This window comes from Vombatus ursinus, unplaced genomic scaffold (assembly GCF_900497805.2).
Source record: "Vombatus ursinus unplaced genomic scaffold, bare-nosed wombat genome assembly UNPS02000749.1, whole genome shotgun sequence".
NCBI classification, from domain to species: domain Eukaryota; kingdom Metazoa; phylum Chordata; class Mammalia; order Diprotodontia; family Vombatidae; genus Vombatus; species Vombatus ursinus.
In genome coordinates this window covers 20,387,707-20,410,286 of record NW_020940527.1, presented here as the reverse complement: position 1 = coordinate 20,410,286, position 22,580 = coordinate 20,387,707, and the positions used below count along the sequence as shown (strand labels likewise).

Here is a 22,580-nt window from a genome sequence, read left to right as displayed (position 1 = left end):
GTCTTCTTACATCTTACTCTGCTCCATGACACTGACCTCGTTGCTGTTCTTGACACACAGCATTCCATCTTCTCACCTGATGCATTCTTACTGGCTGTGCCCCCTACCTGGAATTTTCTCCCTTCTCACCTCTGCCTCCTCCTAGCTTCCTAAGCTTCTTTCAAGTCTCAGCTAAAGCCCCACCTTCTGCAAGAAGTCTTTCCCAATTCTCCTCAATTGTAGTGCTTTCCCTCTGAGACTACCTCGAATTTAACCTATATATAAGAATAATGACTTTTACGTAGTGCTTACTATGTACTAGGCACTGTGCTAAGTGCTTTACAATTATTAGCTCATTTGATCCTCACAACAACCCTGGGAAGTGAGTGATATTATTATCCCCATTTTCTAGATGAAGAAACTAAGGGAAAGAGAAGTTAAATGATATGCCCAGGGTCACACAGCTAGGAAGTGTCTCAGGCTAGATTTGAACTCTGGTCTTCCTGACTCCAGGGCTGTGAGTCTAGTAGGATTCTGCCCTCCAGGGTACCCACTACTAGCTGTTATCTAGTTGCTTACAAATTTCCCTCATTAGACTGGGAGCTCATTTTGCCTTTCTTTGTGTCTCTGACTGATTGACTAGTTGGAAAGGCAATGTGTTGTAGTGGATACGTTACTGGACAGCGAAAGAAGGCTAGGAGTTCAATCCTGCCTCTTATTTGTATTAGCTTTGTATTAGACTAAGGGAAAGTTATTTAATGTCTCTGAGTCTCAGTTTATTCATCTACAAATGGGGATATAATACTTGGTTTTTTTTTTCTATCTCACAGGGTTATTATAAGGCTCAGATGAGATATGTAAAACAGTCAGTCAATAAGCATTTATTAAGCACCTATTACAAGCCAGGCTCTGGGGATCCAAAGAAAGTTAAATGGCCGTCCCCACTCTCAAAGAGCTCATAGTCTAATGGAGGAGTTTCTAGCTGCTAATTTTGTTATTAGAAATAAAATTATTAGGAAAATTTTCATGACATTAAGCTGAAGTCTACCTCTCCATAATTTCCATACATCATTCCTTATTCTACCATCTGGAGCAAGAAAAGACAAAACCCAATATCTTTCATATGTCGAATATCACCTTAACTGTTTGCTGATCATAGAGAAGGAAAAAAAAAAAAGTAAATAATTGTCTTTCCCTGCTATAACGTTTCCAGTAAAAAGCTTTTTTTTTTTTAGAAAATGAACAATACCTTGACATCTCTATTAGAGAAAAGATAAAAATGACTTAAAAAACTCATTAAGTTATTAAAGTATTTGAATCACTTAAAATGGTTTTATGCCAAAGCATGGGAAGGTTCTATGATGTTTTTTATTTCAACAAGCATAGATTGTAACCATTGTATGACTTAGTAGATTAGTCTAAAGAGCTCCTTGAGTCACACAAAGCTTTTATCTTAGACATGATGCACAATGGCCTCAAATGTAAATTGTGGATTAAAGTGGTTGAATTAATGAGTGAAATTAAAAAAGTACTTAATATAAAAACTAAGTCAAATTATATAAGCAAACACTCAGCAAGGATATATTAGTGAAATTCTCCAGTGAGGATGCACATAAGTCACTAACTATAATGACTCCTTCTGGAATATATAAGTAATCAAATCCTAAAAACTACCCTTCCTTCTTGATAGCAGTTCATATAAGTTTCCCACCCCACAATTGAACCAGTGCATTTGCCTGATCCCCATTGATGTCTCCATAAGTAAAGTTTAATGCCATGCAGCCTAATGAGCTCCTCTATGTTCAAAGTATGGGTAGAAGGAATAATGCCTAAGATAGATTGTCACCTAGCTATTAAATGTCAGAGCAGAGACTTGGACCCAGGTCTTTTTAGCTCTAAGCTCAGCACTTCCTACTTTTTCAAAAAGTCATCAAATGTTTCAGTTTCCTTACCTGTAAAGTAGGGCTACTAATGTTGATACGCTGACTGTCTACTCGCTCTGGGTTGTCCTAGGAAGAGTATTCTGTAAACCGTCTAGCCCTCTAGAATATTGATGCTATAATTATAGCATCATCCTAGATTTAGTGTTGGGAGGGACTATGAGAACATTCATTCCCATCCTCTCAATTATTGATGAAGAAATTGAGGCCCAGAGAGGTTAAGTGATTTGCATACTTACACAGTGGTAAGTAGCTAGCAAGGACTTGAACAGAAATCCTCTGACCTCAAACTCAGAATTCCCTCTGGTGTATGATCACCATCACCACCACCACCACCACCACCACCACCACCACCATCAGCACCATTTGACCCCACTTCGTGCTGCCTATGATTCCACAGGGGAAAACTTTGGTTTCACTGCCAGGCCATCTTGCTTTCTGATATGGTTTTGAACACATGATATCCAAAGAGAACTGTTATGTTTTAAGGTCCAGTCCATATAGCAGAACAAAGTGGAGAGTTCAGCAATTATCCGAGAATATGGAAGGCAATTCCAATTTTTAGAAACAATTCTTTTTCTAATCTGAATGTTTTGAATTGTTTAGCCCAATCATACGAACTTTTGTTTCATGAAAGCTTTGTAGACTCTTAGGATGGGGGGTAAATGGGTGAAAAAGTGATGTCGAAGACTGAAGTAGAGTGTGTGCGCATGAGTGAGTTTTTGCATTCACGTACAAAATTTTTTTTTAACATGGAAAATCACAGAACTGAACTGGAAATTGTGAAAATCTGCTCTATATTTTTTGGGGGTTGTATGTAAAGCTTAGAGCAAAGCTCTTGGACAGTTTCCATTTTGCTTCAATCACTGGGGAAATAATTCCAGTGCTGAAGTCTACTGATGAATTCCTTTATTGACTTCTCATCAAACAGATAACATATTTGAGGTCACTCTGAAGAAGAACTCCAGTGGCCTGGGATTCAGCTTCCTCCAGATACCAAGGGAGAGCTCAGATCACCTTAGAAGTTATGTTGTGAGGATTAAGAGGCTGTTTCCAGGGCAGCCAGCTGAAGAGAATGGGGAAATTGCAGTTGGTGATATTATCCTGGCTGTGAATGGAAAGCCTACACAAGGTCTCTCTTACCAGGTACTGGAGCTTAACAACTGATGCTCCTCATGGTAGAATATAATTAAAGTCAAACTGAATTTCATCAGGCTCACTACTCTGAAATATTTTCTATCTAAAGATTATAGATGAAGAAATCATCTTTGGCTGGAAGGATAGAATGGTTATGCAGAATAATTATCTGCATTTAATTTCCTATTTCACAGCTTTGGAAATGGGCAGCACTGGGCTAGTATTGATTAAAATTAACTTAATTATCACACCAGAAACAAAATTCTGACCTGTGTACTAGATTTATGCCCTTTAGTGTGTGCAATGGGAAATATTACTTCTTTAGGACATATTATATTTGACTCAACTACCAAACACATTAAAATACTGTCTATTTCATCTTCAACTTCATTGACCAATTCCAGGGAACTCTAGAATCAATTTCTTTCATTCCTGGGCAATTTAAAAGGAGGCAAATTTAAAATACTATAATGGCTAGTCTGTAGATTTCTCATTAACCTTGAAATTTAGTGGATTTTTTTTTTTTGGTATGCAATATAGTTATCTGGAGAATACAAGAAAGGATTTGATTCAAATGCACATGTAGGAGGGTTGGCCTTTACATGACGTTCTTTCATTTATTTACATAGAGCACCTTTCCTCAAAGGTCCTCAATGTAGCCCATATTCAATTGTTAAAATTTATCTTCACAAATGGAAAAGAGAGGAAACAATGAAAATTGAAAGAAAAAAAAGAATATACCATCTTGGTTCAAATATAGGCCATGTACTTAAAATGAATAGTCTTTGAAAGGAAAATGCTGAAAAATAATGCTGACAATAGGCTATCTTGAAGTTTTGTGCAAAACAGGTGTGAGTGTGGGCAAATGGTGCCTCTAATTTAGAACACTAATTATAAGAAGAAAGGCAGGGGTCTGCTGGTGGATGTCTAGTAACTAATAATATTTTGAAAAAGAATATATGGACACATACTTTTCAGTTTAATTTGCATTATTAATATTTTCTCCATCACTTTCTTAAGTCTAGACAATCAACAAAATAGTAAATCAAACCCCTTAATGTTTGCCAATGTCCAAGGGGTGAATGCTCATGCTGAAGAGTTGGCAGGAAGGGTAGAAGAATGGGACAGGGGCAACATGTAGCTCGACACCTAACTAGAGCAGTAGCATAGCAGAGTGAAAACAATTCTGAATTGGAGTCAAAATAACTCCCATGTAATAGCCTGTATGCCTTTGGGCATGCACTTAATCTCTTTAAGCCCTGGATCCCTCACGTATAAAACAAAGTGGTTGGCTAAAATGACCTCTGACATCTTTACCAGAGCTGAACCTGTGATCTGGGGGTACACCAATTCTCTAACTGTTGGTAATAGCCATGTCTTTGGTTTTTAGGAAGTCCTTCACCTACTGAGAGGTGCTCCTGAAAAGGTTACCTTGCATCTTTGCAGACCACTTAAAGGTATACTGCCTGAAATAGACCAGGATTTGCTGGTAAGATGAGATACTATCTGTTTAGATCAAATTATTCTGATTTGGAAGATATTTTAGGCACATTTATTACCCTTGGGGTTCAATGGCAAATCTCTTACCAGAATATTAATGAACCCCTCCTAGTTATAAATGTAAAGGATCAGTTAAAAAGACACTGTTGTATTTTTGTCTTTCCATTCAGGTTCTCCTTCTGTTCCTTCCATTCCCTTATGCCATTCTCCTTTTGTAGCTATTTCAATAGCTGACTCATCTAGAACCAGACTCTGCAGCATGGTCTCAACTTATAATTACCTTTTATCAGTAGCTATATAATTTAAGTATGAGTAGAAGGATGGGATTTTTTTAAAGTAGGAAGCAAAAGGACCACAGAAGAGGTAATTCACCCACTAAAATGAGCACACATTTCTACTAAGGGAGATAAAAATGGAAAAAAAGAAGTTCTTAGCCTTTACATAGGAGGAGCTATCATCATCACCAAAAGCATTTATCAATTATGTGTCACTCAGTCAATGACCAGTTATTTACCACCTTCTATGTGTCAGGCACTGTGCTAAGCAAAGGGGAGACAAAGAAAGGTGAAAGATAATCCTTGTCCTCAAGGAGCTTACAGTCTAATGGTATGATGTGTTAACAAAAAAAAAAAATCATAGACCATATCTTTTATTTTAGGAGTTCGTGGTTTATGAGATAATTACCTAAATGATTTAGAGAAAATTGTAATAGAATGAAATAAAGATATATAATCAATCTCTCAAATGTCCCAGATGTGGGAGATATGAAAGCAGGAAAGAAGGAAGGAAGGATGGAGATAGGGAGGAAAGAAGAAAAAGATGAAGGAGGAAAGCTAGGAAGAAAGAAAGGAGTAAAGGAGGGAAGAAGGAGGGAAAAAGAAGAAATAAAGGAGGAAGGGAAGGAAAGGAGGAGTAAGGGGGGAGAGAGAAAAGGAAGGAAGGAATGACAGGAGGGAGGAAGGGAGAAAAAAAGAAAGGAGGAAGGGAAGGAAGGAAAAACATTTATTAAATGCTTGCAATATGCCAAAATGAGACAGCCCCTGCTTTCTAGGAGTTCATGTTCTAATAGGGAGACAACAGCTGTAGGATGAATGGAATGACCTAGTGCTCCTTTGGGTGCAATGAAAGGGTAGATGTCAAGGTCAAGGGTTACTTAGAGTACATCAACAGATCAGATGGCAATGCCCAAGGATCCGAAGGACAGAATAATGGTAGGGCAGATGATCAGGCCCAGTTGTCTATAGGACATAATAACAAGGACTATAATAAGAGTTGACAGTCCTCCATCTTACTAGAAGGATTATAGTTCATGATTCTTTGAAAATCAATTTTCACCTACCATTATTCAGTTGCATTTGAGTTGATGGCAGCATACTTAGGACACATCAGGGAAGAGATGAAAATGTGGGAATGGGAATATGGGAAGACTGAATGGAAGTTACAAATGAGTTCCAGGAGTCGTGAGTGGTTGAAATTATGAAGAGGAAAAAAGAGAAGCCAAAAATAAAACTCTAGAAGACATGATGAATAGAAGAATGGGGAAGAAAAAGATGAAGAGTGGTTAGAGAGCTGAGAAGGAAAGTCCAGAGAAGGAAAAGTGGTTCTGTTTTATTTAGATTTTTATAAAAGAGGGATCTGAGATGGTGAAGGATTTGAATCAAGAGACATTTCTTAGAAACTTGCCTAGAGAAAGAGAAAGGTTCACATTTTAATTCCTTTTAAAAATCCTAACAGGCACCAACGCCCTCTCCAGACAAAGAATTTACCAGAGCTGAACGCCTTACTTCAGAACACAGGAGCAACTTGAATCCAGGTAATAGTGAGAAGGACAGTTCCTCATTGGAATCAGAGGAAGATGTGGGTTCTAAGACAGTATCTTGCCATAAGTCCATTGATGAAGAAGAGTGGGGCTCTGATGAAGATGAAGAGAGAACTTGGGGTGAATTATTAACTCATCCAGATGTCTCCCACGAGTGTTCATGGAGTCATCACCAAGAAACTGCTGTTTCAGAATTGGTTTCCTCCTTAGAAGAAGATGTAAGGCAAAATTGCTACTCAGTTTGTGATATAAGGACACCGGAAAGGTAAGAATGAATAGACTTGCAGGTACTCTGGGTATTGGATAAGTTTCATTATTGGAACTAATAATGAACATTAGCTCCTTGTGTAACTTTGAACAAGTCATCTTACCACTCAGGGTTTGAGTTTCTTCATCTGGGGTATAAAGGGGACTGGTACTAAATTATTCCCAAGGTCTTTTTCAACCCTAATCTTTCATTATATGGTAATGTGTAAAGCACTGCTGGATTCTAAGGTATGTAAGGACAAACACTGGGTTTTATTTATAGAATACCTACAAAATATTTAATGCTCACCTGGAAGGAATGCAAGGGAAGTACAAAAGATAAGCCCTGTCCTCAAGAGCCTTACAGTCTACTTGAGGCAATAAGACCAAAGCAAATAAAATACCAGTATTCAATTAATTGGTTGAGATTCACAAATGGCAGAAAGGTATGTTTTCAATCATCACATAGTCTCTCCCATTTGCTGTTCTCCTGCTATCTTCCATGCCCAGAATGCTTCTCTAGAATGCTAGAATCCTTATCTCCATTTCCTGGCTTGTTTCAAGTCTCAGCTAAAATCCTATCATCTGCAAGAAACTTTCCCTGATCACTCTTAATGCTAGTGTCTTCTCTCTGTTGATTATCTCCAAATTATACTCTAATATCTTATCTATATGTAGTTGTTTGCATGTTGTTTCTTCCCATTAGACTGTAAATTCTTTGAGAGCAGGTACTTTCTTTTGACTTTCTTTGTATCCCTAGAACTTAGCATAGTGCCTGATGTTGAAGGGGTAAACACATGGCACAGAGGCCTGATGTTGTATTGAGCACATAATAGGTGCTTAATAAAAGCTTGTTCTCTTGACTAAATTAGGAATGACATTCATAGTCAAATGAAATTCTAAGGAGTTGGTATTCTTAGCATCTTTGAAGGATTTTTCTTTATATCCCTAATCCTTTTTTAAAAATTTTTATTTATTTTATTTTTAATTTATGAAATAAAACAAGCATTTCTATAACAGTAGAATAATAAAAAGATGATTGCTCATGTAACTGCAAATCTGTCATGTATAACTTGCTATTCCTTTTAAATATATAATAAATTCATCATGTATTTTTTTCTTTTTTTTCTCCCTTCCTCAACCCAGAGATGGCTACAATTAGACACAAATATATGTGTGTAAAATCATTCTGTATATACTTCTATTTATCACTTCTTTCTGTGATGCAAATAGCATCTTAATGTCTTTTGTAGTTAATTTGGGTATTTATAATATTCATTCCAAGTTGGTCTTAAAATAATGTTGCTATTACTGTGTACAACGTTCTCTTGGTTCTGCTCATTTTGCTCTTCATTATTTCGTGCAAGTCTATCCATGTTTTTCTAAAACTCATCATTTCTTATATCACAGTATATATATGAAGCTCATCATTTCTTATATCACTGTATTCTATTAATATGATAGTCATTTCTGGTCTATAATTTTAAGTCCGAGCACTTATCCTTAAAACCATGACAAAGCATTTGTTTATCTCAACTTTATTATTTAACTTCATTTAACCTTTTGTATATGTGCTTATTCACAAAAAATGAAGGTTACTAGTTGTCTGGCTTTTTGCTTCTGTTGTTCGGGCTCTGTGATTTTCTTTGCAATGCATACCAGCAACTGATTTGTAACTTCTCATCTTCAAGAATTACTTAGGGAAGGTAATGAGAGGTTACTTGTAACTTGACCAGAGTCACATAGCCAGTAGGTCTCAGAGGTAAGACTTGGACCTAGGTCTTCCTGATTACAAGGCCAGTTGTTTCTATCCATTATAGTATATTGCCTCTCTTCTAGACTTGCCTTAGTAGAAATTGTTTCCATGCAATTGAATTGAGTTCAAAAACTATGTTAAAATCTCTGTAGGTGAAAGAGAAAAAGAAAGAAAGAAAAAGTAAGTAAGGAAGGAAGGAAGGAAGAATGGAAAATAATTTTTTAAGGAGCTTACAATTTAGACCAAGGGGTTCTTAATTTTTATGGGTCTTGGACCACTCTGGCAATCTGGTCGTCTATGGACCCTTTCAATGTTTTGTTGTCTACATGTATAATTGAAGGACTTGCTAAATTTCACTTAGAGTCTAGTAAAAATAAAGAAGTAATGTTTTTTCTTTCCAGATTCTCAAACTGTCTGAAATCTATTAAGTGCCTCTCTGCCAAGAGTCTATAGGCTCTATTTTAAGAACCCCTGAATACCTAGATCTATAAAAGTTATAAAACAATACAGGGCAGCATCATGATTCGATACCAAAAGGAGTTGTACCATAGACTGTAATCAGCACTTTGTTCAAGTCACTGAAGTGAAAGGATTCTGGTGGACATTTTAGAAGAGGTACTCTTGGATTCCTAAAGGATACCTAGCTGACCTATTAGCAGGGGCCTAGATATTTCCCGGGACCTAGTGGTATCAGCCATGGCCAGAAGGGGGCAGCAGATGGCTGACTAAAGCAAGGTCTCACTATTGGCAACTGCCATCATCTGGAAGGGGTAAAAGGGAAGGGAAGGGAGAGAAAACTGATTACTTGAAGCCCAAGTGGTTACTGACTCTGTCCTCTTGGATAAAAGGCTGAAGATCATTAGTGAGGACTTTTTAAAATGCTCAAGTGCCAAATGATTTTGGGTATCAAAAAGAATTAGAGAAGCCAAATATGTGGGTCAAGTAACTCAGAGAATCCTGAACTTGTACATTTCTTGAGGGCAGTTTCGTTTTTGACTTTCTAACCCCCAAAGCCTGAAGAGTTAGTGAGGAATTGTGAGTAGAAGACTGGCTATATAAGCAAGAAGATGAGGGATCAGTTACTGCCTGAATGTGTATATGCATGTATGTATCTATGTATACATGCATATATTATAATATATGATTATAATGTTATATATAATTTATATATTACATCTATGATAGGCAATATATTCCTATATGTACACACACAAATACATACATTATAATACACAATCAGATACAATATTGCATATAAATTATATATTACATGATGATAGATAATATATTCCAATATGTATAATGCATGTGTTATGACATAAACTTATGCATTACATAGAAATTATATATTACACACATGACACAATATATTATGTATGTTTATATGTATATATGCACACACATATACATACATGTACATTTTGATAACTATTTCAATATAATTGGTTTTTCTGGTAATCATTTTATTTTTATTTTATGCATTTAACAACATTATTCTGGAAAGGGGTCCATAAGTTTTAACGACTGCCAAAGGGATCCATGACACAAAACAGGTTGAGAACCCCTACTCTAAGGCTGTAAGTTATAGGTGATTTGCTGAGATATCTAGGTCTGGATCAAAACCAAAATAAAACACTTCCTGCAATATACAACACAAATGTCTATGCCTTCATAGCCTTCATGAATGGAAGAAAGATTTCGGCATCTAGTGACCAACAGTGTGGTAATGAACCTCTGAATTTAGCTAGATCAATCCATGGACAATCAACACATAATCTGTTGTCAAGCCCATACTTGAACCCTTTCAGACTTGGTGGGAGGTCTGAGAGCTTGTGCTCTGCTGACAGATCCTTTGGGAACCCACGTTACCTCAAGTCCATGTAGAAGTATCAATTAATTAATCAATATTTATTAAGCACCAACTATGTACAAAGCATTGGAGATCAATGGAGGAAAACCTACACATGGCAGCTAGGTGTAGAGCCCCATCACTTCTAGGATCAAATTTAAACAACTCTGGTTGGCATTTTAAACCTTTAACAACCTGATTCCAACTTATCTTTTCAGGAATATTAGTCATTACAGTCCTCGATTATTGCTGTTCCTCGAACGTAACATTCTATTTCATGATTTTGAGCCTTTGCGTGGACTGTGATTGATGCTTAGAATGCCCTCCATTCTCTTCCTAGAATCCTCAGTTCAAATGCTACTTCTTACATGAAACCTCTTTTCCTGATTCTTCCCATCTACCAGTGCCCTTCTCCTGACATTATCTTGTATTTACTTAGTATAGATTTTGTGTGTATTTAGATGCTACCTCTTGATAGAACATAAATTTGTTGTGGGCAGGGAATAGTTCATATTTGTATTCCCAGTACTTAGCACACTGCCTGGCACATAGTAAGTACTTAACAAATACTTATTGATTGGTTGATCAGCTCCTTCTAGGCTAATCAATAGCCTCCTAGGTGATTTTCTTGTTTCTAGTCTCTCCCCTCTCCAATGTACCCTCTAGAGAAGTGTAAAAATAGTCTTTCTAAAGCACTGGTCTGAGCAGTTCACTTGTCTGCTGAAGCATCACCATTGCTTCCTGATTGCCTAAGGCTAAAATAGCAACTCTGCCTACCATTTAAAGTGAATCATAATTGCCTTTCCTGATTTATTTCACATTACTCTCCTTCATGTACTCGACAATCCAGGAAAAAAATGGTGGCTCTGTCTCTTCAAATTATCTTGTATTTGTTTATCTATTTACCTGGTATATCTTAGAATGTATGCTCCCTGAGGGAAGAAAGTGTTATTTTTTGCATTGTATCTTTGTGCTTTGAAATTATCAGGTAATTAATAGGTTCTTTTTTTGAATATAATATCAAATGGTCTATATCTCATTTAAAATTTAAAAAATCAATTAACTAGAATTTATTCCATCCACTGAAAGAAAAATAAAAACAAAACCCTTATAACATCTATGCACAGTTAAACAAGACATATTATATCATTGTCCATGTTGAAAAAATATATGTCTTATCCTCTGTATAAGGTTCAACATCTCTCTGTTAAGAGGTGAGTAACATTTTTCATTCTTAGTACTCTGGAATTGTGGTGCTCATTGCATTGATAAAGAGATTTTAAGTCCTTCAAAGTTGTTCCTTTTACAGAAGACATCCAAGAAATTTCAACTTAATTTCTCATTCCAAGAATGCCCCTAAAACAAGAAGTAGCATTTGAGGTTGTCCTGCTGGTCCCTGTCCAGCTTTAAGAAGACAATTACAGTGAGGAAGAAGAATCCAAGAACCTAGATCCTGAACCCATACAGTTTTCAGCTCTTCTCCTGGACTTGCCATTGTTCTGGAGCTAGATGGGAGGGAGTTTTGTGTTTTTTTTCAATGCTGAAGAGCCATTCGTGTAGTGGTGAGCCAAGCAAATTGCTCCATCACTAAAGGACTCAATCCTGGAGGGCAGCAGATACCCATTGGCACTGATTTCAAAGAGCCCTGTCACATTAATGCTTTGATCTCAGACCTATTTCTGCCACTGAAATTTTCTAGATGTTCACTTGGGCCCTCAGCATTATGTGTCCTTGCTTCAGAGGTCATCGCATTATATGAATAACCCAAAAGATTTTCTAACTCATTTGGTTTATTGCCAAATTGAGAAGATCACTGCCTGAGATAAGGTATACTTAAGTGAACTCTCTACTTCCAAGCACAAATTGCAGGAAATTAAAGAAGAGAAGTTTTATGGAAAAGTAGAAGAAAAACAAAATAGTATTCACAACAGAACTCCTGAAAAATAACAGCCACCCTCCAATGAGCAGCCCTTTTCCCAAAGGCCCAGATAGCTCCTCAAGCATTTATAGGCAGAAGCGGTACGTTCCACATGGGTGTTCCCAGCTGGTGCTGCCAAGCACAACTCTTCCTACAGTGCTCCCCAGTGTCCATCAGGCTACTTCAGACAATGCTTTGGGAATGGCTTCTCTAGTGCTGCTACTAAGTGTCACCCAAGAGGAGGCATTAGATATAATTCCTTATGGTAGATCCTCCTGTGGTTTCCTATTGGTAGGATCTGTGATGCTCCCTCCTAACAAGTGGTGCCAGGTATTGCTGTCAGGTGAGGGTAAACTATCTACTGGGGCATAGAATTCATCATCATCATCACCATCTTCCTCCTCCTCCTCCTCCTCATGGCCAGCATTTGATAGCGCTTCAATAGCTTTATAACTGTTATCTCACTTGATCCTTACAACAACCTAGGAAGTAGGTGCTATTGTTACCTCCATTTTATAGATGAGGAAACTGAGGCAAACAGAAGGTAAGTAACCCAGGGTTACACAGCTAATAAGTATATGAGGCAGGATTTGAACTCAGTCTTTCTGAATCCAAGTTTAGCCCTCTATCCACTGTACTTCAGTGAGATCTAATCTAGTCCCTGCATTGTACAGAGGAGGGAACTGAAGTCCAGAGAAGTTGCCCAAGGTCACATACGTCAGTCAGAAGGCACTTATTAATGTTTATTGTGTGCCAGGCACTATGCCAAACACTGAGGTTGCAAAGAAAGACAAAAGTAGAAGATCCAAGATTTGAACAGAAGTCCTTTGACTCAAACCCCAAACTCCACTGTATTATGTACTTTCCCTGCCATTGAATGAATCATTTTCCGCTATCAGGAAGGAGATACTATCTTCCCTATATTATTAACCCAGTGAGGCTATGCTAGGCTATTTCCATTATTCCTGAGAACCACAAAAGCTTTACTTGAGAGAAAGATCTCCCTTAACTCTGCCCTTCAACTCCAGATTCAAATATGGCAACTATAAATTTTGATGTCCTTTTCTCCTTTGATACCCAGTAATATTTTTCCTCTTTGGGAGAGAACTTCCATGTATTCAGATAATAGGATCATATGAGTGGGCTAAAAAGTATCTTTGAGGCCATTGAGTTCAACTTCATTTGACAGATAAGAAAACTAAGGCCCATAGAGGTTAAGTGATTTTTCCAAGGTCATAAAACTAGTCAGTGAAAGGGCTGGGATTTGAACCCTGGTCCTTTGATGTCATGTCCAGCATTTTTTTTTTCTTCAATGCACCATGATGACAAAGGAGCCTTTATTTCTTCCTAATCCTTCTTTAGATCCCAAGGAATTCTGACTCAATTTGGTAGGATTATTCATAAAATAACAGAACCTTCAAGTTTGAAGAGATCTCAGAGATCTAATCTAACTTACCCAAATAGTGATTTTCTGGGTTTTGGAGACAGCCCATTCACTTGCGGATGTTCGAGTTGTTAGGAAATTCATCCTAAGCAAACTGGCATCTGACTCTTCGTGGCTTGTACCCATTATTCCCGTTCCACTCTCCAAAGCCAAGCCAGACAAGTACAATCCTTATTGCACATGGCAGAATTCCATATACTTTAGGACAGCTATCATATCCTCCCCGAGTGTTCTCTTCCCCAGTCTAAATAGTCCCAGTTCCTCTACCTTATCCTATGGCACAGCACAGAGAGGACAACTTCCCTACTGCCTCAGCCTCCTTTCCTCTATGGTTGGAGGCCTGGAGGGTGGAATACCAAAGTCCCCCCAAAGCTTCCATTTTCAGAGGACAGGATCTGGACTTTCTAGCTCACTTTTTACTTTCCCTACATAGCTCTGCTTGGTTTGAACTCCACAGATGCTCCCCGTGCTGGGTACTACTTGATGTCCCTCAGCCCTTTCCGACTTCCTTTTCCTCTTCCCCCATTAGATTTTAAGCTTCTTGAGCACAGGGACTATCTTTCTTTTTCTTATTTGTATCCCCAGCACTTAGCACAGTGCCTAGCACATAGTAGACACTTAATAAATGTTAATTGAGTTGAATCAGTTTGGGGGTGTGTTTCGAGGAATACAGCAAGAAGTAGGTACAGAGAGAGATATTAACAATGTTGAAGAAAATGAAATAATTTATGGATCTGATTTATTAGAATGTGGGAGGTTGTGAAATCGATGGCACAAAATTTAGCCTTGGCAATGAGGGAAGGTCTCTCTTTTTCCAAGACAGGAGGAATCTGAGAAAAGGACTAGTGAAAAGATAGAGTGGTTGTGATGGAGAGGAAGAAGGAAAGACCTAATGGTCTCAGTCTTTTTAGTAGGACATGATGCTGTCTGCTCAAAGGAAGGTCAAGGGTAGGTTGGGAGTAGGAATTTGAGGGAAGTAGAGAAAGGTTTTTGTTCTTTAATCTTTTACCCATCAATCACTTTCTAATTTTGAAAGGGAAAAAGTCTTAAAAGTCCAGCTTGCCAGGTTATATACGGAAATGGGGACATAAAGACAGGGACACTTTGATTGCACTGTATAAAAATCAGCATTAGGGTTATTAATTTTTTTCTTTTTTAACATATGATGACTGACTCTCTTCTCTTCCTATTATATTTTGCCTTCCAAAATCACTGTATGGTGCTATTAAATGGGGATTTACCATGAAATGAATGAGTAAAGAGCATAAGTTTGAATTAACATCATATTATACACACACACACACACACACACACACACACACACATATTTGGGGGACAGTGTGATGAATAGATGACATTTACTGTGGAAGTCAGAGGACCTGGGTTCAAGTCCTGACTGACCCTTATATGATCTTGGAAAAGTCACAGTTTCCTTGATCCTCAGTTTCTTCATATATAAAATGGGGAAGTTGATCTAGATAGCCTCCTAAAGTCTTTCCAGCTCAAAGTCTATGGATAAGACAGTGGTGGATAAATGGAATGGTGAACTATGACATAATTTTAAAAAATTCTCTTCTGAACTTACCCATGCACAAAACCCTGAAACCAAGCATTTTCATATACATAGAACACAAAAAGAAGATTGTATATGAAACCCCAAATCTCAATTTCATACTCCTTGCTTTTCTTCTAAAAGTACATAATGAATCCCACATATTACTTTCAAAACTGTCCTGTTTATCCTTTCTTCTGAACTTCCTTATGTTCTCTTCTGTGCATTGACTTATGAAAAATTGAGATTGCTACAAGTAAATTAACTTCTCTCAGCCTCAGTTTCCTCATCTGTAAAATGAAATGTTGAACTTGATAGTCTCTAAGGTACCTTCTAGCTCTAAATCCATATTCCTAATATTTAATGCTGAGTAGCTTTACCAAATGTTTATCTCAATAACTTAGGTCGACAGGATAAGACAAAATACTTCAGAGATCTATGGAGGGGAGAAAACCCCATCTTTATTGTCCTGTGATTGGTAGAATTGTTTTCCAAAACTTTTATAAACCTATGGAGGACTTCCTTCTCTGAGTTTATGGTAGTTAATCTTCCCATACAAAGAGAAGAGCAAGTAACTAATAGTTACTTGGGCTAAGTATTTTGTATTTTTAAAATCATTTCCCCCAATGGTTTAATACCTTAAGGATCTGCAGTTTCATTGGAATGGGTGCACCTTTGACTGACACAGAATGTAACATTTTCAGTGACTTAGTAATAAAAAAAATTCATCACCCTGTGGCCAACTTGGTGATGAACCTTTTCTAATTTGGCTAGGTTGGCTAGACTGGTCTTTGGCCAACAGATGTAGATAATGACTTGTTATGGCCATTCCTCAAAACTCTTCCAGCTTTGTAGAGTTTGGTTAAAGCTTATGTTTCACTGGCATGTCCTTCAAGAGATAGCTAGGTGGTATAGTGGGTAGAGTACTACACTTGGAGTCAGGAAGACCTTAGTCCAAATCCCCATTCAGGTACTGAGTAGCTGCCCCTGCTCTTCCTTTACCCCAGTCTCACATGAGGATATAGCCCTTCTTCTTATCAAGGTCAACCCTTATACATGCATAACTGATCTCATTCCTTCCAATGTTCTGCAAGAGACTGACCCGTCTATCATCCCTACTCTCTCACGTCTCTTTAATTTCTCCCTATTTATTTGTTGCTTCCCCCATCCTCAAGAAACCCTCACTTGACCCTTCTATTCCTACTATTGTTCCATATCTCTCTGGCCTTTCATTGCTAAACTCCCTGAGAAGGTCATCTACAATAGATGCCGCTACTTCCTTTCCTCTAACTCTCTTCTTAACTTTCTGCAATCTAATTTCCAACCTCATCATTCAACTAAAACTGCTCTATCCAAAGTTACCAATAATCTCTTAATTGCCAAATCTAATGGCCTTTCCCCAATCCTCTGCAGCCTTTGACATAGTTGATTACACTCTTCTTAACTCTCTTCTCTCTAGGTTTTCAGGACATTACTCTCTCCTTGTTACCCTCCTACCTATATGAATATTCCTTAGTCTCTTTTGTTGAACTTTCATACAGATCAGTCCAGCTAACTATGGGTAGTCCACAAGACTGTCTTGTGCCCTATTCTCTTCTCCCTCTATACTGTTTCACTCACTTATCCCACCCTCTCCCATAGATTAAATTATCATTTTTATGCTGATGATTCCCAAATCTACTTATCCAGGCCTAACTTCTCTCCTAACTTCCAGTCTTACATCTCTAACTGCCTACTAGACATCTTGAATTGTGTGTCCAGTAGACATCTTAAACTCATCATGTTCAAAATGGAACTTACAATCTCCCCCTACCCTAACTTTTCCTCCTCCCAAACTTCCCCATTATTGTGGAGGTCAGCACCATCCTCCTAACCACCCAGGTTTGAAACCTAGGTATCATTTTTGACCCCTCACAGTCTCTCACTCCCATAACCAATCTGTTGCCAAGGCCTGTTGATTTTACCATTGCAACATTTCTTGAATATGTCCTGTTCTATCCTCTGATGCTATCACCACCCTGGTGTGGGACTTTATCTCCTCATGGCTGGACTATTGCAATAGCCTACTGGCTGATCTGCCTACCACAAGTCTCTCCTTACTGCAGTCTATCTTCTACTCTATAATCAAAGTGATTGTCCTAAAGCATAGATCCAACCACGTCACCCTCCTATTCAATAAACTCCAGTGATTCCCTATCACCTCAAGGATCAAATATAAAATCCTTTGTTTGGCATTCAACACTCTTCATAACACATTCCCACCTGACCTTTCCAGTCTTTTTGTACCTTATACTCTTCCCCCTCCATACTGTTTGATCTAGTAACACTGATTTCCTTGCTGTTCCCCAAACAAGATATTCCATCTCCCTACTCCAGGTATTATCACTGGCTGTCCTCCATGCTCGGAATGTCCTCCGTCCTCATCTCTACCTCCTGACTTCCTTCAAGTTCCAGTTAAAATCCCACCTTCTACAGGAAGTCTTTCAAATCCCCCTTAATTCTAGAACCTTCCCTCTTAATTATTTCCTATTTATCCTGTACATAGCTTGCTTGTAGGTTGATTTTTTTTTGCATGTTGTCTCCCCTATTAAATTGTAAGCTCCTTGAGGGCATGGGCTGTCCAGGCTTTTTTTTTTTGATATCTTCAGTGCTTAGCACAGTGCCTGACATGTAGTAGATGCTTAATAAATGTTTATAGACTGACCAATTGACCCCAGACAAGTCACCTAACCTCTCAGGCTTAGTTTCTCTGTCAGCAAAATGGGGTTAAAAAGAGCACCTACTTTATGAGGTTTCTATGAGGATATGATGAGATAACATATAAAATGCTTTCTCAACTTTAAAGTACCATATAAATGCTAGCTATTCTCATTGTTATTATCAAGAACCCAAGGTCAGCTCCTCACTGTGATGAAGCATCAGAGCAGAACTTTGGGGAGTTTATTTTTTTCTCCCCCAGTTAAAAGTATCATTGAAAAGAAAGAGCTTTTTATAGTCTGGTCCTGATTAGTTTGAATAATGAATCCCTTAAAGTGGTCACATGTCCTCCAATTTCACACTATTCAAAGTTATGACTATATAAAATATGGCAATTGGTTTAAGCCCAATTTGAATTTGAATAATGCGACCACTTTAGAGGATTCATTATTCACACTAATTTGGTCCTAGCTGTACTGTTCTTAGTAATATATTATGTGAACAGAATAAGTAGCCAATATAACTTACCCTTTCTACATGTGATGTGTGCAGATACCCATGGCAACTCAATGCCACTAAAAGATGGAAGCCCTTGTGTCTAAAGACCTGGGATTATCCTTCAGCTCAACCACTTACTAGCTATCCAATGTTGCACATGTCATTTTTATTTATTTTTTTATTTTTTTGAGTTTTTGTTAATTTATTTTAATTTATCAACAATCACTTCCATAAGCTTTTGAGTTTTAATTTTTCCTCCCCCTCCCTTCTTCCCCAAGACAGCTCGCAATCTGATATAGGCTATACATATACATTCCTGTTAAACATGTTTTCATGTTAGTGATGTTGTAGGGAAGAATTAGAACCAACAGGAGGAACCACCAGAAAGAGGAAACAAAACAAAACAGAAGGAAAAATAGCAAATAGTATGTTTCGATCTGCATTCAAACTCCATAGTTCTTTCTTTGGATGTGGATAGCATTTTCCATCATGAGACCTTTGGAGATGTCTTAGATTCTTGCATTGCTGAGAAAGGCTAAGTCTATCAACGTTAGTCATTGAATTTCCTGTATTTAAATGCAAATGACTGCAAAGAAAATTTAATTGTACTGATGCTCGGTTTCATTAATAGTAATTTCATTAAAAAGTTAGAAAAAAAACAAAGGCTTGCTCATGATGTCATATTGAACAGGGGAGGTCTGGAAAGAGTACTATCTTCCTTCTGTGGAGAATATTAATTGTGTAAAGACTTGGGGAGGAGGGTAACCCAAGTCCCAAAGCCAATTGGTGTGGGATTCTCTCCTCCTTGGGAGAGATTAATGCTCTGGGCTCTTACCAACTCTGCCCTGCCCCCTTATGTGAGTATAAGGCACTAATCTCCACCAATAAGGAGAGGCCCCATACCAGTGAGCTTTGGTACTGGGGCTACAAAAAAACAAATTTAATTCATTTCAAATCAATTGGATTCAATATTTATTAAAGACCTATTGCATTCAAGGCAGTGCCCTAGGTGCTGGAGATACAAAGAAAAAAAAGTCAGTACCTGATCTCAAGGAGCTTAGTTCATGAAAGACTTGATGGCTTTGTGAGGGGCTGTGATAAAGAGAAATAATCTGGGGAGGCATTTAGAATTCAATAGCTGAGGGTTAAGGGGAAGGAAAGTTATATATAGGAAAGTTATAAATAGAAAAAAATAAAGTTATTCAAATTCAGTGTTATTGAGTCATTTCAGTCATGGCCAACTCTTTGTGACTCTATCTGGGGTTTTCTTGGCAAAGATACTGGAGTGGTTTGCCATTTCCTTGTCTAGCTCATTTTACAGATGTGGAAACTGAGGCAAACAGGGTTAAGTGACTTGCCTAAAGTCACACAGCTAGTAAGTATCTGGGATCAGATTTGAACACCATTCTTCCTGACTTCAGGTACACTAAGTCACCTAACTGCCTTCAAATGCAGTAATTTCCAGCAATTGGAAAGTGCTGTAATGAATGATTGGTTTATTTCTGATTTTTTGAGTCAAGTCTCTTTGTTTTTCCCTGAGATCTTTTCTTTTTGCCACCTCTGACCACGCTGTCTTGAGTTGTCAGTAGAGGCCATCTTTTTAAATAAAAGGAATCCCAGGAAACCTCTCCACTGGGCTCTTCTGCTTGTATTCATCTTTCAACTCTCTCACCACACAATGAGTCTCCACAGAACAATCTTCCTGCTACATTTCTCAGAAGGAGTTATTGTTTTTCAAATGCTGGCCTTTATTTCATAGGGTTGAACTCACCCACAGTCTTCTCCATAAGGGATCTTGGAGAGTTTTGAGAAAAAAATATTGTTGTATAAAGAGGTTTGAGATCCTTTATTTTCTTGTATTGGTAGCAAAACTCTTGGTACCCTTAAAGTTCTATTCCTTTCCATGAACACAGTGCAGTGTGGGTATAAATATTAGACTTGGAATCAGGAGGACCTGAGTACAAACCTTGCATCTGATTGTTGCTAGCTATGTGACCACAGATAAATCACTTAACTACTCTATGCCTCAGTTTCTTCATTTGTAAAATGAGGATAATAAAATCTATGGCATTTACCTCATGGGAGGGAGTTTTGAAGTTCAAATGATATAACATGTAAATGTGTATTGCAAACTTGAAAATGCTATATAAGTGCTAATTATTATTATTAAAATTCCCAAATCAATTAATAAATTAATAAATAATTTATTCAATTATTACTGTGGGTCAGATATTGTTCCTAGCAAAGGTGAAACAGTACCTCTTCCCTATGAGGGGATAAAATATATACATGTATTGATATATACAAGGAAGAATAGAAAAATAAAAAAAAATAAAGGAAGAGGTAGGGGCTGGGCCTGTGATTTCATTGGTCTAGGGAACTCCTGGGTGAGGAGACTCTCTCCACTATTGTAGGTTGGCACCTTCACTTCAGTTTATGGTCTTAGAGAGTTACCTAAAGTAGTGGTGTCAAACTTTCAGAAACAGAGCCACTAATCTATATATAAGGAGCCCTGTGGGCTTCATATTGACTGAGAAAGTCATATAATAACATTACCTATGTTCTGTTGTTAAGGGCAGCTGGGTGGTGCAGTGGATAGATCCCTGGGCCTGGAGTCAGGAGGACCTGAGTTCAAATCTGGCCTCACTTACTAGCTGTATGACCCTGTTTGCCTCAGTTTCTTATCTGTAAAATGAGATGGAGAAGGATATGGCAAATCATTCCAATATCTTTGTCAAAAAGAGTCAGACAGGATTGAAATAACTGAACAACAACAAATGTTTTATTATACTTTAATTTATTTTTTTAAATATTTCCTCATTACATTGTAATTTGGTTCAGGACCACTGGAGAATGTGATGGGCTGCCTGAGGCCAGGCAGGACTTGAATCCTGGCCTTCCTGGATTCAAAGTCAGCTCTCTATCTAGTATGCCATGCCTTTCATTATGTAAAAATAGATTTTTTTTTTTTGGTAAGAGAAGTATTAGGAACTGGGAAGGGCAGGTGGGGGGTGTGTGAGAGTCCAGAAAGACTCAGTCACCACAGGTGCCACAAGAGAAGAAAGCAAAATGAATAATAATGATAATGATAAGTAGCTAGCTTTTACATAGCACCTACTATATGCCAGGAACTGTGCTAGTAAGCTCTTTAAATATTATCTCATTTACTCCAATGTTGGGAGGTGGGTATATTATGATCCCAATTTTACAGTTGAGGAAACTGAGGCAAAACAGAGGTTAAGTAACTTGCCCTTAGGTCACACAGCTAGTAAATGTCTGAGGTTGGATTTGAACTTGGAGGGTGTCCTGACGCCAGGCCCAGTGCTCTTTGCACTATAGCGCCACCTAGCTGTAGTACAAGTTTGATGCTAGAAGATCATTTGACACCACCATGGGTTTTTATTTTTTTTTTTGAGATTAATATGCCAAAATATGAATGTAGAGACGTTGATCATAAAATGTTGAGAAGTACATTGATTTCTTTTTTTTAAGCCCTGAATTTGAAAGGAGTGACTATGATGAATGTCACAAGGACTGTCTGCCTGAGTTTCCTTCTCCCACCTCTGTTGATGAAGAATATCTTACTATAAGTACTACATCTGCAATTCCACTCTCTTCTGGAGGATGTTTGGAAGTACCTTCAAGGACCACTCTTCAGCCACCATTTTGCACATTTAGGCCTCACTCAGTGTCTTTGCCCATTGAAGAGTCTGGCAATAGTGAGGATGAATGGGAAGACCTGGAGGAGACTGTAGAAACAGGCAGTGACCGGTCCAAGGTACGTAGCAATTCCTCATTGTGGTATAGATTTTTTAGAGCTCAAATCACACACTAGGGCTCTTCAGAGTCATCTCTGTTGCCCTTTTTATCTCACTAACAGTTGACAGTGCCTATCAGTTGGGTCATCCATATGCACAATATCACTCTCCATGGCCTGATCATACTCACTTTTAAGGCTAGTTTGATTTCCCATAGAAATTAGGCTTACTTGAGGTCAGTTGCTTTTTTCTCCAACCCTTCTCCTTTCATACACTGACCTCGGGCTTACTTTTTCCTGTTCCATGGTGATAATTGACTGGTAGAAATATCTTGGGAAGGTGATATGATATCAAGGTCTTTCTGCTGAATTCTTATTTTGGAGTAAATTCGAATCAGGCTAGAAACCAAGTTAAGAATAGTGTATGGTTTCATCAAGCTAAAGAAGACATTAGAGGGTAGGTTCATAGTATGAAGCTATGCTAAGAA

The 22,580-nt window shown here is 37.9% G+C and overlaps 1 protein-coding gene across 1 annotated transcript in view; it reads left to right on the top strand.

Moving 5' to 3' along the window:
* Nucleotides 1–22,580, top strand: part of FRMPD2 (FERM and PDZ domain containing 2) — a 289,815-nt gene that overhangs the window by 110,075 nt on the left and 157,160 nt on the right. Inside the window, exons 26-29 of the mRNA XM_027857815.1 lie at nt 2,851–3,065; nt 4,447–4,545; nt 6,291–6,640; nt 21,828–22,113. Coding sequence (XP_027713616.1) covers nt 2,851–3,065; nt 4,447–4,545; nt 6,291–6,640; nt 21,828–22,113 — 950 coding nt within the window. The remainder of the gene's footprint in view (nt 1–2,850; nt 3,066–4,446; nt 4,546–6,290; nt 6,641–21,827; nt 22,114–22,580) is intronic.